This window comes from Lethenteron reissneri, chromosome 6, assembly GCF_015708825.2.
Source record: "Lethenteron reissneri isolate LAM-NWPU_2019-01 chromosome 6, ASM1570882v1, whole genome shotgun sequence".
Lineage (NCBI taxonomy): Eukaryota > Metazoa > Chordata > Hyperoartia > Petromyzontiformes > Petromyzontidae > Lethenteron > Lethenteron reissneri.
The window spans coordinates 5,602,382-5,616,875 of NC_083784.1; the positions used below are offsets into that span (position 1 = coordinate 5,602,382).

The window sequence follows — 14,494 nt, forward strand, 5'->3', positions numbered from 1 at the left end:
GAGGCCCACGCCAAACTCGGACGAGATGACAAATTAAGAATATCTATAACACAGGTGTTTTTTTGGGAGGGTTAGATCGCGTAAATATAAATGTTGTCGTTAAACCCGCCAGCACCCCCGACACAATCAATCAGTGACGTTTGTCACGTAAACACAACATTTACCTGGCCGTGACATAATTGTGGATTTGCTCTCCAACACACCGGTGTGCTGTACTCGTGACGAATTGGCATGTTTTTTTATTTTACGATCATGTGACAAACCTTACTAAATTGACTGGTCGTGGGTTCGATCCCAACCCTGATGCCTGCTGCTGTAGATTTGGAGTTTGCGTGTCTCTCTCTCTCTCATCATCACGGTGGCTAGGAGATGTTGACTACCTCGCCTGGTATGCAGGTCGTGGGTTCGATCCCGACCCTGACGCCTGCTGCTGTAGATTTGGAGTTTGCGTGTCTCTATCTCATCATCATCACGGTGGCTAGGAGATGTTAACTACCTCACCTGGTATGCAGGAGGTCGTGGGTTCGATCCCGACCCTGACGCCTGCTGCTGAATATTTGGAGTTTGCGGTGTCTCTCTCCCCGTGGTCGCGTGGATTTTTTTCCAGCTCCTCCGGTTTTTCCCTCCACTTTAAGAATCAACATCACGCGTTTATAGTATTTGGCTGCTGTACATTTCAAAATGATGAACCACATCGTTGAGCTATCATTTGTGGCCAGGTCGCTTCTGAAATAGCTCAGTGGGCCTTATGTGTTTAAATTAAAATATAGTTTTAAAATAGTTTAAATACGTTTCCCATGGATAATCCTTACTATTCAACCACGAGTCTCATTGGCAGTTTTCAATTGCTTGCCTGCCACTGAATATTGAGTGTATACCCGCGGACGAGATGGGGCGATGGAATCGGCTCATGTTCAGGTTCTGGGTGGATTATTACTTTGTAGGATCGTGAGAGGCCTTCATCCAGCAGTGGATTGACCATGACTGATGATACACAAGTGACAATAAAGGGTGATCAGTGTACAAGGGTGGTGCAGATGTCGTGACCCCCAAACATTTATTTTTCAAACTCTTTGGTTCTTTCGGTAAAGTCACGTAGGTATCAAATAACATAAATGAAACCTGATGTGATAGACAAAAACTGATATCAGATTTGGAATCAGCACCCCAAAATTACATTAAAACCGTTGGAATACCTCATGTCAGAAAAAGTGTGTTGACCAGTGATAATCAATGCACCTGCTGGTCTGCTTCAACTGGTTATTCCCGATTCCAACTTTCCGTATGTAGCCATTTTTACTGTGGCATAAATTGGAATGTTGCGAGGTCAAATCGTGGTCCTTATTTATTTAGTGTGTGTTCGCACCAAGCACTGATCCACGCCGAACTCCATCTCTCTTCCACCATACAGCAAGCCGATCCATCGAGTGCTCGTGCCAGTAATCCCAGAGGGGTTTACGAGACTTGAGACGAACATGTCCAGGGGCAGTTACCGAGTTCCTCGCAGATGGGCAGGATCGGGTGTAATATGATACACGGTTGAGTTCGCAGACTGTTCAGGCACCTCTGCAGATAACCGAGGGGTGCAATGTGATGAAAAAAATTAGCAGGACCCTCCTGAAAGTCTTGAGACTGAGCTTTCCCTGGGTAATAATGTAGCAATGTCTGATGAGTAAATAGTTTACTGTGCACACTTTAATAATTCACGAGACAAATGGTTCTACTCTAGAACCGCCCCTCATGGCAGCAGACCCAACGCACTCGGGGAAAACCAAACGCAGTCCTGACGTCCTCACTCGCCACAAGTGCCATCACACACACACGAGCCTCGACTCATTACCAATGAGAACTTTATTGGATCAAGACGGCAATGTACAGCTTGGCCGGTATCTATCATACAGGATCACGATTCTCACGCTGGGCAGTCAGTCGTACTGCACAGGGGACAGCTGCTGGGAGTGAATTCCAAAGCTTCTACGAAGCCCGTGGGAGTGTGATCATTAGCCCAAACTAAAGCGTCTTGATGCAACCAGAGGACGCGAGTGATACGTGGCTTGGCGCCGCCCCCTGCCCGGAACAAAAGGAATGCACGTTCACGTTATTCCGTCAAAAGATAACTGCTGGCAATAACTCGGCACAATCACTGGTAATGGCAGGCAGGCAGGCAGGCCCACCACGTTGAGTGGGGGTGACGCCACGGCTCGGTAAACGGACTGCACCGCGTACCGATCGTACACCGATGCACGTGAACAGGTCCGCGCCCCTGGCCACGAACATATTCGCCCGTACGGTTGCACACGAGCACGGCCCGATAGCCTGGGTCACTGCAGCGAGGCCATCGCTGCAGACAATTTCAATGTTGCTTTTAAAAACTGCAGAAGCAAACATTGACGTCTGACGCTGTTAATTGATCAACTACAGTAAACGAGTGCTGAAAGATGCAAATCCTTAGACGGCTAAAGAATCGGCCGGTGGTGTCTTCGAGGAGTCCCGGAGAGGCTAGTTCGATTCCAGAGCTCACGATTGCCGGGACTACAAGGTGCCGCGTCTTCCATCACCCTGGAGCATTGGTCACTGTTAAATAAATAACTCCCAAAACAATTCTGCAGATCTGCATCTCATGTAGCGATGCTCTATATTTATTGGGTGACCAGCTGCCAGATTGAGTTACATCGGAGCCGACACCAGTGAGGCACGGACACCTCTGCTCCCGCCTGCCCCACCTTGACGTGGACTCCGGCTGACTTGGCCAAGAGAAATGTTTGGTTCTCCACTTAAATTAAGATCAACAATTCCCTTTGATTTGTGCTCATAGCTTATTCTGGGAAATTACCTCAACGCAATATTCAATTATTCGCAAAATCAGGCTTGGCTTGCGCACAACTTATCAATGTGACATCAGCCCTTATATTAAAACGATTCGTTTTACCCTAGCCCAATTTATCCCAGCCCTAAAAGCCTGCCCCCCCCACCCTAACACTCACTAACCACATTATTGCTTTACACTTCATATATCTGTGTGAAAACTCGTGAGGTTGGTAAATGTCGAATGAGGTGGCACCGATTGGCTGCACGAATAAAAGGCAGAAGTAGCAGGGCTCCATGCCCTCCGAACAGATCACTTCACTGCAGAGGTCGCACACGGGTTTCGATTCCTTACCCGTACCCGGCCGCACCAGGATCGCAAATGGGTACCCGTATCCGTAACCGGCCGGGTACGGGTAGCCGTTCCCTACCCGTACCCTACCCGAAATGAGTGACTCACGGCTACTCACCAGTGACTCACGGCCTACCCGTACCCGTACCCGGCCGCACCAGGGTCGCAAACGGCTACCCGTACCCGGCTGGGTACGGGTAGCCGGGTAAGGTACGGGTATCGGGTACCCGGTTGCGACCTCTGCTTCACTGCCACCCCATTGCCACAGCCAGAGACCTGCAAGGGCAGCCAAGATGGGCTGTGATTTCAAGCCGAGTCAGTTCTACCACACGAAGCAAACTTGGGAAGAATGAAATCTAGAGGGATGGTTCTTGGCAAGCTGTGACGATTCTAACAACATAAAACAGGGATTGCATTTCCCTCCCTCTAAGAAAATCTACTTTGATCCTTTTTTCCCTCCAAATGAACGCATTTATCCAAAAGCAACAGTCAGCTGACAACGTTTTAAAGAAAAATCTTCCTTTTCTAAATGTGGCCCCTTGTGGAGGAGAGTGGCTGAGTTGGAAGGACCTGAACAGGTGGCTCTGCCAAACCCGACCGTCAAACCTCCAAAACGCAGCTTCCATTTTTAAAGCTATCAATGACAACTCTTCTAGGACACGTGAAGGCGAACCTGCGATCATCACTTACAATATACCACCGTCAAATAATCATAAAACTAAAAATTATTGGCTAGACATGACAGCCATGTGCAAACATTGATCCGAAGGAGAGTGCTGCAATAAGTAAACACGAAGGACTCGCACACCAAATGGGCAAACGGGCGCCGCTGTACGGGGAAGGGGGTGAACGGGGACCGTCATCCCCATCCGTGCACTCCGCATTCACTCCAACGCGCCCTGACAAATGTTTGCGCTGAGGCCTACGTGGCCTTAGGGACGAAACTGAAGCCGGCTCTCCTTTCGCTATGGATAATCACAATCGCGCACAGCGCTGGATTAACTTTTGTGTTTTTTTGTACCAAGTACGCTTGTAACATTCTAGATTTGAAGCTTTTGTGACTGCAAGGATTCATACTCTTAGTTTTTTCGGTAAAGTCACGTAGGTAAAAAATGAAATTAATAAAAATAAATTAATAAAAATCACGACGTTTCAGAGGCAGCACAAGTCTCCGTCATCAGGTGGGACCGTCACAGCCAGATTTGCTGTATCAAGTGAGCTTGTATTTAAGAACTTGCATCTTGGAATCCCTGCCTCACTTGATACAGCAAATCTGGCTGTGACCGTCCCACCTGATGACGGAGACTTGTGTTGCCTCCGAAACGTCGTGATTTTTATTATTTTATTTTTTATTAATTTCAATTTCATTTTTTACCTACTTGGTGACTTTACCGAAAAAACGAAGAGTACGCTTGTAACAGTGATAATACCGAAAGAACCAAAGAGTAATAATAGTGGCGTTGGTGAAAAGCTGTCACCTGGTCATCCGGCGCCGACTCCTTGCCGAGACTTATCTTGAAGTGTCCGATTCGTAAACAGTTTTTACCAAGTACCAATTTAAAAATAAAAAATTGTGTCAAGTATTTCCCAAAAATATTATGAAGCGTTATGATTACCTTAAAAAAAATTGGTATGCGGTAAGACGGTTTAAAAATCAGAAGCCTACCGTTTCAATCGGCAGGGTTTGGTGATCATGTAATTATATCGGAGATTATGTAGCGCACGTGCGCCTGCCAAATCAACGGACGCTTCCTCGTAAGCCACAGCGCACGCTGCTTCCCGCCTGCCGCTCATTGCTGGCAGCGCTGCCGAGCGCAATCCAGTGCCGCACTTCCTCGCGCCACGTGGGTCAGCCGTGGCTACTTTGGGCCCTGTAAACATTGGTTTCTCAGTTGGCACTTTCATCGCATCACAGACCAAGCGCCCAAACTAAAGCGCGGCGTACGAACACCACGGCAGCAGGTGGCATCGCGACCGTGGCTCCACGCGTGGCACAAAGTCCCATTCTAAATGTGTTTGGAGTGATTTGTTAAGTCACCCAGGATTTCAGCACTGACCCGCCTGACGCTAACTCTCGAAAGTACGACGCCGGAGAGAATTGTAATATTGTCCAGCAGGCTCAAAACATGCGGGGGGGGGGGGGGGGAATGATTCGGTGACGTGGCCGTCGGATACACGTGTGGGTCGCCCCTTGCTTTGGCAGCGCCGGGCGCGGAGTTGTGAATGCGGACTGTGGATCCCAGCAGCGACACCGCGCGCACACATGCACACACCCACACACACACCAGACTCGCACACGCACGCACGGCACCTCCTAGTGAGGCTCGCCTGACACTATTACACAAGTAAAATATTAACGAGACCCAACCCTGCGTTGCTCACATAGAGCGGCGGTGGCAACGTTCCACCACAGCGAACCCGCAGCAGCGAGTCGCACTGAATGGGTCCCATCCCAGCTCTCTATACTGCCAGTGTATATACCGTATACCGTCAGTGTATATACATGTGTATGGCCATTACCGGGCAAAATGACTGCTCTTACTGTCCACAAACCAACTGGCTTAGGCCCTTGATATGCACTCAATTACCATTTCATCATTATCATCATCATATTTATATTAATCATAAAAAAACAAATGACTAGAACATTTCATAAATATGAACAATTCCCCCGTTTGTGCTGCTAACAAGGGATGTCGTGCGGCAAGCACCACACCCGGCAACCCGACCGATGTGCGCGCTCGGCTGCCGGTTTTGAAACCCACGTTTTGCCATGGACCGATTTTGTTCGAAGCAAAAATATCGTAAGAAAAAAAGTTTCCCCAAAAATTGTAATAAAGTACGAGATCAACCCTTTTTGCAAATCGGTCCACCGTAGCCGGGTTTCTTTTTTTTTATCAAATCGGCAGCCTCCTACGGCCAAGATCGGCCAGGCAGGCGGGTACGGCGCACGCCAGCGAGGGACAGTGGAATGACTGGTGGGGGAAGGAGGCCGGGGCCGTGCCGCCGCGGTCGTGGGCCACGATGCGAGGAGAGGGGTGTGGGGAGCCGGGAGCCCGCGGGGCTTTCTATCGTTTGGGTGGGGGGATGCGAGGGGGTTGGGTGGGTGGGGGGGGGGCGTCGTGGCCCCAGTGCTTGCGGGGACCGGGCAGAGGAGACGGACGGACGGTGGTGACGAGGGCTACTCGCGACCGTCCTGGAAGAGCTGCAGGTCGAGCCTCGCCGTGATTTCGCCCGTCGGGACTTCGTGCAGCAGCAGCCTCTTGCTGATGGGGCCCTTGGTGTCCTGGTCGCGCTTGATGTCGGCCACGCGGATCTCCGTGCGACCCAGGAAGTCTGTGCGCGCAAGCGGATACCACCACCGACGCCGTCGTCGTCACAACCTCAACCGCCATCACCGCCACCGTCACCACGTCAACGACCATTACCACCACCACTACCATGACTGTCAACAGCACCACTAGCAAGCACAGTGACCACCACCACTACCATGACTGTCAACTGGTGAGCGTGTGATCTGTGTGTGTGTGTTATGTATGTGGGTGTACTATGTGTGGTGTGTAGTGAATGTGGTATTTGGTGTATGTGCCTGCAGTACATTTTGTGTGCTGGTATGTCTAAGTGGTGTTTGTATGAGATGCATGTTGTGTAGATTGTATGCGTGTAGATGGTTTGTGTGCATGCTGTTATATTTGCAAGTGGTGCGTATGTATGGTATATTGTACGCGGTCTGCGTGTGTGTGCGAATAGTATATCTTGTGTGTGGCTTGTGTTTGTCGTGTACTTGTGTGGTGTGGCGTACGCGCGCGGTGTGGTGTGGCGTGCGGTGTGGCTGTGCGGTGTGGAGCGCCTTGCTCGGTTACCGTCCGGTGAGAACTGGTCGCGCTCGAACACGGTGATGCACAGCACGTCCTGCTCCAAGTCCTTGACAAAGAACTGGCAGTTTGAGTTCCACTTGGGGTTCACGCTGTCCTGTATCGTCTTGGTGATGTGGCACTGAGCACCCATGGTCACCTCGCAGTACGGGTTACTCTTCCCTGCGCTCGCCACACACACACGCACACACCGTGCATTCTGTCGCGTGGCGGGGAGTCCGTCGGCAATGTTTCTCTGTCCGTGTCGAGGTTGGCGAACGAGCCGGTGGACGGCTTCATGAGTCGCCCGGCGAACATCTGGAACGCGGCCGGGCGAGGGATGGAAGTGGGAAGTGGGGGTGACTGAGTGTTGTTGCGTTTTTTAAGAACCTGTTGGATTGCATTTCTGGGGTCACAGGATGAATTCCATTTTGTACCTCCTACAGAAGCGCGTGTGTGGGGCAGTGATCGGTGATGCGTACTGATAGATCTACAGACTCGCGTACAAAGCAATGCAAGGGACAGATATAATAGGTCACTGCCAGCGACTCCTTAGCTCCACGTTCACGGAGCAGGCGGTGGTTTAAGTGCAGAGCGCGGTGTCTGTGAGACGAGGGACGGCCGCTTAGTCACGGAGTTTGGAGTTTCGATGCGTGACTCGCTGGGGACATCACAGGCCTCATCCCAACCACCCTCAGCGCGTGCGACCAGGTCGTGGTGCCGCGCCGGCCTCACCGTTGGAGCGGCACGCCTTGAGCTCGATGCCCTCCACGATGTTCACCATGAGCCGGCCAATCCCGGTCGTCCGCTGGGTCCGAGCTGCTCACGCACGCGTCAACACGTGTGAGCGGTTAGCGCTATGCTGCGCTACAAACGCGGCGTGTGACCTCTCTACCCTGGTACACACACAAACTCTCTCTGTATGTGTGTGCTCTCTACCCTAGTACACACACACACGCACACTCTGTGTGTGCGAGTTCTCTACCCTGATACACACATGCACTCTCTGTGTGTGTGTGTGCTCTCTACCCTGCTACACACACACACTCTCTGTGTGTGTGTGTGTGACCTCTCTACCCTGGTACACACACACACACGCACTCTCTCTGTGTGTGTGTGTGAACTCTCTATCCTGGTACACACACACACTCTGTGTGCGAGTTCTCTACCCTGGTACACACACACACTATCTGTGTGTGTGTGTGTGCTCTCTACCCTGGTACACACACACACGCACTCTCTCTGTGTGTGTGTGTGAACTCTCTATCCTGGTACACACACACACACACTGTGTGTGTGTGTGTGTGCTCTCTACCCTGGTATACACACACACACGCACTCTCTCTGTGTGTGTGTGCTCTCTACCCTGGTACACACACACGCACTCTCCCTGTGTGTGTGTGTGTGAACTCTACCCTGGTACGCACACACACGCACTCTCTGTGTGTGTGTGACCTCTCTACCCTGGTACACACACACACACACGCACACTCTCTCTCTGTGTGTGTAACCTCTCTACCCTGGTACACACACGCACTCTGTGTGTGTGTGAGCTCTCTATCCTGGTACACACACACACTCTGTGTGCGAGTTCTCTACCATGGTAGACACACACACTCTCTGTGTGTGTGAGTTCTCTACCCTGGTATGCCTTCTCTCTCTTCTTTTTCTCCGTCTCGATGTAGAGCTCCGATGCCGCTTTGATCTTCTGCACCCACGCGGTCCTGTGTGGTGAACACGCGTGTGTAGTGAACACGCGTGTGTAGTGAACACGCGTGTGTAGTGAACACGCGTGCGTGGTGAGCACGTGTGGTAAACACGTATGTGTGTGGTGGGTGTGTGTGGTGAACACGTTATTTTAATGGTTTGTGGTACATGTGTATGTATTATAAATGTGTAGTGTATGTTTGGTGTATATTTATGCGTGTGGTGTATGTGGGTTGTGTGTGAATGAATGGGGTAGAATGTGTAAAATGTCCACGTGCAGAGATTTTTTTAACTTTCGTAATTTTTCGTTTTTCCTCCAAACATGCCACTTGTCCGATCGGCATCACATCATGAAACAAGAATTGCACTTTCGGGAACTCTGCATTTGAAGTGCAGAAAATCAAAAAAATTACAAGCTGGGTGTCTCAGCCGTAGAGCAAGCGGCTTGCAATCGTAAGGTTGCGAGTTCAAATCCTGGTTGGGTATTGACTCAGCCCTTCATCCCTCCGAGGTGGATAAAACGAATACCAATTTGTGGGAGAACTCAACAGTGGCCATCCTACGGAGAGACTCGCCCCTGCCATAAAGATGCCGAATTTCTACCACTGGCCCAAAGGTTGTGAACGGGAGATGAGAATCGATGCCCCAATGTTCATTCGCGCAGGAAACCCCTCTGGACGTGCGTCTCGCGAGAGGCGGGGTCCGGTGCACCCCCCGTTCTCGGGGGTGCACCGCCAGCCGAGGGTGGCGCGCGCCCCAAACCTCTCGTTGATGTTTTCGGCACGCAGGGTGTAGACGCGGTCGATGTGGGAGATGTGGAACGCCGGCTCGTCGCCCGACGGGTCCGAGGGAAGCTTCACCAGCACCTCGTTGAGGAAGATGGGCTGTGAGCGGGCAGCGGGCAGCGGGCATCCACGGACGCAGGGGGACATGGGGGCAATGACACGGGCGCGGCACAGACGCTTTATAAAACGGCCGTGGGGCGGCAGAGAACTTCTCCCGTGGCTTCATCTCTCCCGGGATAAGTTTCCGGGTTGCTCGTCGACTGCGGTAGATGGCCACAGCCGTGGTGAGAGGTATTCTGGATGTGGTGTGCCGGATGTGGCCTCTCATCAGCGCCAGGCTGGGAGCCACAACCGTCACGGATTAGGCATCGATTCCTACCCGTTGTGAATCTACACGGGCACCAGTAAATACAACAAAAGCTAAACGGTGTGCAAAGCAGCATGCAAAGATTCGCGCTTGCAATTAAACTCAGTGTCAGGAAGAAGAACAAGAACACGTGGCTCAGAGAACTCTGCATGCACCACACTGACTGTGAAATCAGGTCCGTGGGCTTGGGCAGGACATGCCGAGAGAGGGCGGATGACCGGCGAACGAGGGGAATGAAGGAGCTGCAGCCAAAGGGGAGAGCGTTCACCGCGCTGACGGAGCTACGCCAAGAGAGAGTCGGAGCTACGCCAAGAGAAAGTCGGAGCTACACCAAGAGAGAGTCGGAGCTACACCAAGAGAGAGTCGGAGCTACGCCAAGAGAGAGTCGGAGCTACACCAAGAGAGAGTCGGAGCTACGCCAAGAGAGAGTCGGAGCTACGCCAAGAGAGAGTCGGAGCGTCCTCGCGGCACGCTCTGAGAAGGAGGCGACGGGCTTGAGGGATATTCTTAGGTTTTTTTTTGTTGTAAAGTCACGTAGGTAAAAAAATTTACAATTAAAATTAATAAAAGTAAAATAAAAGAAAAATCACGACTTCATCTTCTTGGTTCTTTCGGTAAAGTCAAGTAGAAGGGAAATAATAAAATAATAAAAATAAAACATTATAAAATAATTCTCACGATGTTTCGGCCCAAGCTTCCGTCCTCAGGTGAAGAACAGGTCTGTCAGACGCTGTCTTTCCGACAGACCTGTTCTTCACCTGAGGACGGCTGCTTGCGTTGTGACCGAAACGTCGTGAGAATTATTTTATTATGTTTTATTTTTATTATTTTATTATTTCCCTTCTACGTGACTTTACCGAAAGAACCAAGAAGATTAATTCCTGCAGTCACGAAAGCTTTAAATCGAAATTTAAAAATCACGACGTTTCGGAGGCAACACAAGCTTTCGTCTTCAGGAGGAACTGTCACAGCACGATAGCTGTATCAAGTGAGAGAAATTCCAAGAAAACAGTCCTTGTATATATATACTGGTTGAGGGTGGGTGGAGGCAAGGCAGGCACCTGGATATTATTACTATTGTGAGGGAGTCCTGCGTGCCACGGTGGAAGTATCGCGGGCTCACCGTCTTGTACATGCGGTACTGCAGGGTGGACTTGCGGCTGAAGAGTTTGTCTCCGGCAGCGCCGAGCGCGCGCACGGCCTGCGTGAGCAGCAGGAAGTCGTTGAAGAGGAATCCGAACAGCTCCTTGCTGCTCTTCACCTTGTAGAGCTTCCCACTGTAGAGGAACTTGCGAGGCCCCAGGCAGTTTGTCACCGAGTTGAACACCAGTTGCTGCAGCAGAGGGAGAGAGGGAGAGAGAGACAGCTGCATTGAAGTCAAAAGTCAAAGTGATCTCCTCTATACAGCGCTATGTCAGAGGTGGACTTTCAACATTCCTATCGTGGGGGTGATCCTATCCATAGGACAACCACCGTTGACTTCCTCACAAATTGGCCTCATTTATCGACCCCCAGAGGGATGATGGGCTGAGTCGGTCCCCGACCAGGGTGTGATCGGAAGATCGCGAGCCGCTCGCTGCTCCGCTGCCTGAGCTGCCACATTGAGCGCGAGGCGGAGGGTGACGTGGGCCGTGCGAGCACGCCCGACCGCAGTCCACACAGAGCCGCCAGGCGGTGCGACCTCTGGTTCATGCACTGTCACGGTGGACTGCAGGATGTCTGAATAACGAGGACGAAATATCATGCACATGTATGCATGTGCTGTGCGAGTCTGCGGGTTTCTGTGCGAGTCTGTGGTTCTCTGTGCGAGTCTGCGGGTCTCTGTGCGAGTCTGCGGGTCTTTGTGTGAGGGTGTGGGTTTCTGTGCGAGTCTGCGGGTCTGTGTGAGGATGTGGGTTTCTGTGCGAGTCTGCGGGTCTTTGTGCGAGTGTGTGGGTTTCTGTGCGAGTCTGCGGGTCTCTGTGCGAGTCTGTGGTTCTCTGTGTGAGTCTGCGAGGCTCTGTGCGAGTATGTGGGTCTCTGTGCGAGTCTGTGGGTCTCTGTGTGAGTCTGCAAGGCTCTGTGCGAGTATGTGGGTCTCTGTGCGAATCTGTGGGTCTCTGTGTGAGTCTGCGAGGCTCTGTGCGAGTCTGTGGGTCTCTGTGCGAGTCTGTGGGTCTCTGTGCGAGTATGCGAGTCTCTGTGTGAGTCTGCAAGGCTCTGTGCGAGTATGCGAGTCTCTGTGCGAGTCTGTGGGTCTCTGTGTGAGTCTGCGAGGCTCTGTGCGAGTCTGTGGGTCTCTGTGCGAGTCTGTGGGTCTCTGTGCGAGTATGCGAGTCTCTGTGTGAGTCTGCAAGGCTCTGTGCGAGTATGCGAGTCTCTGTGCGAGTCTGCGGGTCTTTGTGCGAGTGTGGGGAGGCACCTCAGAGAGGCCGTCGCACTGCACGTGCGCCTGGATCCACTCGAGCCGATCCGAGTTCTCCTTCTCCCGCACTCCCTCGTTCACCTGCGAGCACAGCTCCTCCGCCTTCTCCAGTGCCGAGCGCAGGTGAGCGTGGTCGGGGTGCTCCACCCCCGTGTTCTCCAGGATCTGGACCGGGAGGGCGGAGAGGTGAGGGAGGTGATGGGGGCGACGGTGGTGTTAACAGGGGTGCAAGGGGTGACACTTCACGTGGTCTCAAGGCGCACATGGCTATGGCACAAGCGTCGTGGTGACGTCACCGCCACTTAGTGGCGAATGGCGGTTGTTGTTGTTGTTGTTGTTGCAAGGGGTGAGAGCAGGAAGAAGAGTCAGGAGAGTCGGGCGAGAGGTGAGCGGCGAGTGGTGTGTCCCCCAGGATCTCGCACGCGGTGAGGAGGGGTGAGAGAAGAGGGGCGAGCAGTGAAGAGTGCGTGGAGTGGATTGCACATTTCTGACAGTGGGGGGACAGATCACAACACAACGGCTAAGGGGGGTGTGGGTAGGACCGGGAGGGGACTGCTGTGAACAAGGGGTTCGAACACGCACCGCAGCTGTGAGGGAGGGGGCGGCAACGCACGTTTTTGATGATGAGCGGGTACCGCGTGATTCTCTGCATGGGCTTGAGCAGGAAGCTTGAGAGAGGCATCCCTTTGCAGCGTGGATCCATCGCCAATTTCTGCAATCGGCAACAGAGCCGGCGTCAGTGCCGGAAACACGGATCCGCCGACTCCGCGCTCGTTACCGGATTAAAACACGTGAGAAGTGATGACACACGGCAAATGACAGCATCATATCGCAATCGATTCTCTAGATTGAAGTCTCATTCCTTTAGAACCGATTTTTGTGTTTAGTTTGTGGTCCTTCAACCGCACTTCCCGATTATCACGGTTGGCGACGTACGGTGCGAAAGAAGTTCAGCATACATATATACGTGAGATCGTGAATCGAGTTTCATCGACGGATCGATGCACGGGTCCCCATGCCCGAGACGTGTGTCGCCGATGCTCCCGGCAGCGCCTCCCTTCCGCACCGTCGCCGCGTTGTACCAGCCCAGTCAGGAGACTAAGAGTGCGGTCGGAACTCTCTAAGAGCAGCGCAACCCTCGGTATGAACAAAACGGCCCGCAGAAGATGTCACAGAGATAACCCCGGCATCGCTTCAAGTGACCTCTGTTCCCCCACAGGAGGGAGGGCAGCACTTTAGAAAACTGCTCCTCCACCGACAGTAATGTTCGTCACATGACGGTCAAACGGATTTCCTTTTTTCAGAACTGAAATTTATCCAAATTGAGTGCAGAACCAAACTGAATGTGATCAAGGTTTTTTGTTTGTTTGTGTGACTGGGTTGCAACCATCATCAACTCACTACACTTGAGACCCGGCTTGATCAAAGGCAGCTAAAGAGCCCAGCGTCAGACCCAGCATCGCAGCGGTGCTCTGGCTAAGTTTCCCCAACCTCTTTGAGCCACCCTGGCACCTAATGCCCTCCGATCTGCGAGTTACAGCACCGAGCTGCCCTGCATCGCCCGAGCTGCTCCTCAACCTCCGTCCACATCCCGGCGTCCACCGCCTCCTCCCCCCACCCCCCCCCCCCCCAACGTCGCCCACACCTTGAGAGAGTCCTTGAACTCGGGCTGCTCGTCCGTGTTGTGCTGTAGAAGCGTGGCCCCGTTGAGCTGACAGCTGCAGAAGCGGATGTACGGCTGCATGTGCGGCAGCTGCGCAGTGAGGATGTCCCCAATCATCTGCACCGGCATCCGCTCCCCTGACATCTTCTTCCTTACGCGCAGAGCCCTGAGAGAGGAGGGGTGCGGGCGGTGATGCTGCAGGCACCTGCCTCGCTCATGCATAATCGCTCGTTTATTCAGTCACTCACTTGGGTGCTTCTCGCTCATTCACGCACCAAGATCTCACTCGTTAATGAGTTCACTCATTAACTCGTTTACTCACTCACTTACTCATGCTGCCGGCTATGGCTGCAAAGTTTGGTCGTATATGTTATGTATATCGTTTATTGTTACATTTGAATCACAGTTCCGATGATCACTGTTACATTGTTTTTATAGCTCTATTTTGGTGATTTCGAAAACGTTTTGGTTTAGCCATATTTGTTTGTTGTAGTACAGAGTTATAACTTTAATCTAAATTGTCTTATGGTTGTTATTGTTTGACTTGCATCCCACTG

At 52.1% G+C, this 14,494-nt stretch overlaps 1 protein-coding gene across 1 annotated transcript in view; it reads right to left on the reverse strand.

Annotated features, from left to right (window-relative positions):
- Positions 1-1,833: 1,833 nt before the first annotated feature.
- LOC133355132 (intersectin-1-like) overlaps positions 1,834-14,494 on the reverse strand; it is a 55,634-nt gene continuing 42,973 nt past the window's right edge. The window contains 9 exon segments of the mRNA XM_061572453.1: positions 1,834-6,493; positions 7,021-7,194; positions 7,747-7,830; positions 8,653-8,735; positions 9,481-9,602; positions 10,994-11,203; positions 12,272-12,439; positions 12,888-12,986; positions 13,920-14,103. Of these exon segments, the coding sequence (XP_061428437.1) occupies positions 6,339-6,493; positions 7,021-7,194; positions 7,747-7,830; positions 8,653-8,735; positions 9,481-9,602; positions 10,994-11,203; positions 12,272-12,439; positions 12,888-12,986; positions 13,920-14,103 (1,279 nt within the window). The 3' untranslated portion in view covers positions 1,834-6,338.